We start from the raw sequence: 6,000 nt of genomic DNA on the forward strand, positions 1-6,000 counted from the left end.
CACGGCTGTAGTCCGGGATTCGAACTCGCTCAGCCCCAGATCCGTGACGAGCACGGTTGTCCACGGCGCTGAAATAGCACTCGCGGTACGTGGTGAGCTACTGGAGCTCCCCTGTTCCTGATCACTCTTAGTCAAACAGCCATATCACAGACTGGTAACATAGATTCCTTACCTGAGATCAGATGGTATCCAAATGGATTATTCCAATTTCTGATCGCCATTCGAAAAAATCTATCCTTTTATTGATCCCATGAGTATACTGTAAAAACACATAATCCCCGCTGCTCTGAGGGTCCAGAGTGGAGCTGATCGACCCCGGCTGCGTGAGTGAGAAGTAAAATGTGGAGTCCGGGATTTTTTTTTCTCATTCATTTTCACTTTTTCAATCCAAAAGGGTGAATTACCATCTGGGAGACGATAGGGGGCGCTTTTTTCACATCTGAGCGCCTGAATTTCCAACGGTAGACTCGGTTGATGAAATATGATTTCAGATCGCTAATAAAAAAAATAAAAATAGAAAATACGAGAATTCTGAGTGGGGGGGTAAACCCGAGAACTCAGGTTGGGCAATCAAAGTGTTAATGCTGAGTGAATCAGTTCCCCCAGCCACATTTGTGTATTCAATATTTCTTGGGGAATTAACAGATAAAAAATTTATCAAATTAAACAAATCGAATCGTGGTCAAATGAAGAGATTTCATGATGCATTGAATCGTTGCCTGAATAATCGTAATCGAAATTAATCATTGTGAGGTCGCATCGTTACACCCCTACAACATATAGAACCAAACACTATACAACATATAAAACCAAACACTACAATATATAAAACCAAACACTATACAACATATAAAACCAAACACTACAACATATACAACCAAACACTACAGTATATACAATATATAAAACCAAACACTATACAACATATAAAACCAAACACTACAACATATACAATATATAAAACCAAACACTATACAACATATACAACATATAAAACCAAACACTATACAACTAGGGCTGCACGATTTTGGGAAAGAATCTAATTGCGATTTTTCTGACAGATATTGCGATTGCGATAAAATTTGCGATTTTTTTTAAAGCAGCCCCACAGAGGTTTATTGTAAAATGCGGCTTGCATCTGGCCTACGCGGTGGGTCTTTTCGGGACACCGAGCCTGAAAATGTTTCTTTTTACCTGGGAATCGATACCGGTACCCAACGGTACCTTTTTTTCCTGTACTTTACTCTCCCTCTCTGAAGTCTAAACTTCACAACACACAATCTAAAACCCCTTACCTCCCTCTCCCAAACCGATCTTGTATCTCAATGGGACTTCCTGGTTCAATAAAAAAAAGAGAAAATTGCAATATATATATATATATTTTTGCAATTTGCTAATTGCATCATTCCAAATCGTGATTTCAATTTAAAATCGATTAATCGTTCAGCCCTATATACAACATATAAACCAAACACTACAACATATAAAACCAAACACTATACAATATATAAAACCAAACACTATACAACATATAATACAATATATAAAACTAAACGCTATACAATATATAAAACTAAACGCTATACAATATATAAAACCAAACACTATACAATATATAAAACCAAACACTATACAACATATACAATATATAAAACTAAAGTACAGGGCGCCAGGGTGGCGCACCATGTAACGCAGTGCTACGCGGTGGACCCGGGTTTGACTCCCGAACCTGATGTACATTTGACGCATGTCTTTCCCCCATATCTTCTCCCGACCTTCCTCTCTCTCTGCCGGTCCTGTCTGACCTGGAAAAAGCTGTAGAAATGCTAAAATAAAGAGAAAAAAACTAAGTACTAAATGCAACAAATGTTTAGTGATGAGACTGTAGTAGGGCTGGCCTTCAATTTTTTTTTTTTTTTTTTTTTTTTTTTTTTTGGAATTCGAAGCTTCGGGGCCGAGATTCGATTTTAATTAGAAGCTTAGAGATAAAAAAAAAAAATAATAATAATAAAAAAAAATTAAATTATGTTGTGGGACTTGTACAGCACTTTGTTCAACTTTGTCATTGGTGTAAAGTTTAAACCTTTCTAAATCTTAGACAAACAAAACACATGCTTTCATGAAATATGGTAAGCCGTCATTTGAAGCTTTATAAAAGCAGCACAATGAACACAAATCTGTCGGTGCCGAGTCCGACCTCATCTTAAATAACAAACAGCATTGCTTGTTGTAATTAACAAAGAGAGGCAGAGTTGATTTTTGCACAATTTTTTTTTTAAATAAATAATCAAATTTTATTTTCATATTCGAATCCCATGCCCATCGAACGAAGCTTCGAAGTATTTAAGACAGCCCGAGACTGACTGTAGTGATGAGTGTACTGAGGATGACTGTAGTGCTGATGACTGTGTTTGGTCCGTCTGTCCTCCAGGACGAGGAGGGTCAACCGGGAGACCAGGACAATGAGGAGAAGAGGTGGAACAAGAGGACACAGCAGATGCTGCACGGCCTGCAGGTACTAAACACCGCTATTATTATTCTGCATCTTTGTTCTTTCTGTTTCATTGTGGTGTTGATGGATCTCATTTTACCCTCAAATGCACCGTCTCTCCTCTGACCCGTCTCTCTCCTCTGACCCGTCTCTCTCCTCTCTCTCCTCTGACCCATCTATCTCCTCTCTCTCCTCTGACCCGTCTCTCTCTTCTCTCTCCTCTGACCCATCTATCTCCTCTCTCTCCTCTGACCCATCTCTCTCCTCTCCTCTCTCTCCTCTGACCCATCTATCTCCTCTCTCTCCTCTGACCCATCTCTCTCTCTCCTCTCCTCTCTCCTCTGACCCATCTCTCTCTCTCCTCTGACCCATCTATCTCTCTCCTCTGACCCATCTCTCTCTCTCCTCTGACCCATCTCTCTCTCTCCTCTGACCCATCTCTCTCTCTCCTCTGACCCATCTCTCTCTCTCCTCTGACCCGTCTCTCTCTCTCTCTCCTCTCTCTCTCCTCTGACCCGTCTCTCTCCTCTCTCTCCTCTGACCCGTCTCTCTCTCTCTCCTCTGACCCGTCTCTCTCTCTCTCCTCTGACCCGTCTCTCTCTCCTCTGACCCATCTCTCTCTCTCTGACCCGTCTCTCCTCTGACCCGTCTCTCTCTCTCCTCTGACCCGTCTCTCTCCTCTGACCTGTCTCTCTCCTCTCCTCTCCTCTAACCCTCTCACCTCTCTCGCTCCTCAAACCCTCTCTCCTCCTCTAACCCTCTCCTCTAACCCTCTCTCCTCCTCTAATAGAGCCATATGAAATCCGTTTTATTTTTTTCCAAATTCCATTATATTTTTTTTCCAAATTCCGTTTTTTCCGTTTGAATATTTCAGAATTCTGTATTTTGCTTTGTACGCTCATTTTACCATCAGAAATAGTGTCTAATAAGTGGGAATGAATAAATGTCCACAATTTAATAAGATATAACGGTCCATTTAATGTTTTTAAGTGCTGCAACTCAGAAATACAGTTAAATTTTACACCATTTTTCAAATAATAGTGACAAAATACAAATACACTTCAAGTGTAAACAATAGATACAGCTAGCTACTACTGACATTATCACAATGCAAGTAGCCTAGCTATATCTATTCTATTGTGATGAAATATAGTAATGCATAATTTAGGCACCTTTAGTTTATAAAGGACGGTGTGTACTGACAATCATTTGCATTAAACAAATAGATGGGTGCACCAGATTTAGCAAGAAGCTATAATTTCTAGTCCTGTGTGCTTTATGTACTGCAACGTTACATAGCTATTTAATCACAATAGTGTCAGTGATTAGCCTCGCCCTCTAGTTGTATCTATTGTATCACCAGGGATCATCGTTAGAGAGCTGGTGTGTATGGGGCTGCGGCACTGCAGATATACCCTACTCTGTTTTGAAGCACAGTGTTTTTCCGTGTTTCTGACATGGCTGGGCTGCGGCACTGCAGATATACCCTACTCTGTTTTGAAGCACAGTGTTTCTGACATGGCTTTTGGAGAGTGATCTTCGCACATGTTTTGCGAGTCCAGTCCACGGCATGTTGACAGAATTTGCAAAACACCTTATCGCCCGTCATATACAAGTCATTGGGATACTGCGCTGCTCTGAATTTAGGGCTTAGTGTGGAATTTCTTCCGACGTTAACACCGAAGCAGCTAGACGCTTGGAAATTGCTGCGTGTTGTGTGTAACACGCTGTAGCGTCCCCGGTTATGTTCGCGTTGCACCAAACGTTCCATGTTCTCCCGAACACGGAATTTCAGTCCAGATTAGGGCAAATTCTGCAATATTCCACGTTTACAGTTGATTCCGTTTTTATTGCTCAATTCCGCGATTCCGTCCGTGATTCCGTGAACGTGGATTTCATATGGCTCTATCCTCTAAACCCTCTCTCCTCTCCTCTCTCCTCCAGTGTGTCATGGCCAAGACGGGGGCGGAGCAGGTCAGCCTGCTGGAACTCTCTCCTCCTCTAACCGTCTCTCCTCTCTCTCTCTCCTCCTCTAACCCCCTCTCCTCTCCTCTCTCCTCCAGCGTGTCATGGCCAAGACGGGGGCGGAGCAGGTCAGCCTGCTGGAACTCTGTCCTCTCTCCTCCTCTAACCCTCTGACCTCTAACCCTCTCTCCTCCAGCGTGTCATGGCCAAGACGGGGGCGGACCAGGTCAGCCTGCTGGAACTCTGCCGGAACAACAACAAGAAGCAGGCGGCGGCCAAGTTCTACAGCTTCCTGGTTCTAAAGAAGCAGCAGGCCATCGAGCTGGGCCAGACGGAGCCCTACAGCGACATCATCGCCACCGCCGGGGCGCGCTTCAACCTGATCTGAGGTCAGCCAGACGGGGAGCCCCGCGGCGACATCATCGCTTCAACCTGATCGGAGGTCAGCCAGACGGGGAGCCATCATCACTTCCACCTGGTCCGAGAGACGAGCGCGGAGCACAGAGGAAAAAAAACATTTGGCTTTCAACTACTTTTTTTAATTTTTTTTTTATTACTGAACTGTTTTTGGTTTATTTTACTTTTTTTTTTCTCGTCAGCCCAGTTTTGTTTTATTCTTGGAGGAGACGGGGAGAAAAGGATTTCTACTGTACCACCACTACAATACAGTCGAGCGGTATTCATCATCATGTCTTTCAAAAAGTCAGGAAGAAGAATGTTCAAACAACCTGAAGTTGTTGGTTTTTTCTGTAAGCTGTGCAGATCCACACAGTCGTCTCTGTTTCCTTGGTTCTTTTGTAAGATACATTTCCACTGTCCGCTCCTTTTTAATCATTTGCCTAACGTGTACCAACCCCCCCCCCCCCCTCTCTCAATATTGCAGATTTTCGATCACGATCCTCTTATTTCCTCTACAGAACACTTAACATTCACACTGTACATGTTGTGTGACATCCACACTGTACATGTTGTGTGAAGGTACTGTTATGTTAAGAGTGTGTACAGACTCCAGCCTCTTCCTCATTGCACTTGTCATTAGGTTTCTCATGATAATCCATCATAAAAAAGATAATGGTTCCTACGGAAAGATTTTGGCTTAATTTTTACCTGGCTTTAAAAGATCTTGTCTCGGATGTACAATTTTGGCAGTTTATATCCATCATGTTTCTTGTAATATTTTTTGTACCTCTTCATTTATGCTTATCCACCTTTTTGCATTATGTAACTAGGTAATGACGTTCTTGTTACAGTTTTAAGTTCATTATCCCACGTTTTTAGTCATCGGGTAACTTCTAGTTGTTGTGATACATCTGTAAAGATTTGAAATAAAGCGTTTTAAGTACTTTGTGACTGGCTGTGGTTTTATTCTACATTGTCTTTGTTGATAAGATCAGGGTTCACAAGGTCCTTGGAAGTGCTTAAAGTGCCTTTTTTGTAATACTTTAATTTTTATTTTCAGTTTTGAAACAATTCATGGACAATACACTTCAACATACAAAACTATAAAGACAATATCAAAAAGAAATAAAAATTAAAAACAAATA

At 41.8% G+C, this 6,000-nt stretch overlaps 1 protein-coding gene across 1 annotated transcript in view; it reads left to right on the top strand.

Annotated features, from left to right (window-relative positions):
* Positions 1–5,798, top strand: part of LOC311223145 (double-strand-break repair protein rad21 homolog A-like) — a 45,502-nt gene extending 39,704 nt beyond the window's left edge. Inside the window, exons 13-14 of the mRNA XM_084307895.1 lie at positions 2,432–2,515; positions 4,653–5,798. Coding sequence (XP_084164021.1) covers positions 2,432–2,515; positions 4,653–4,844 — 276 coding nt within the window. The 3' untranslated portion in view covers positions 4,845–5,798. The remainder of the gene's footprint in view (positions 1–2,431; positions 2,516–4,652) is intronic.
* The last annotated feature ends 202 nt before the right edge of the window (positions 5,799–6,000 follow it).

The sequence above is a fragment of the Notolepis coatsorum genome (assembly GCF_963971535.1).
Source record: "Notolepis coatsorum genome assembly, chromosome: 2".
In the NCBI taxonomy this organism is placed as follows: Eukaryota; Metazoa; Chordata; class Actinopteri; order Aulopiformes; family Paralepididae; genus Notolepis; species Notolepis coatsorum.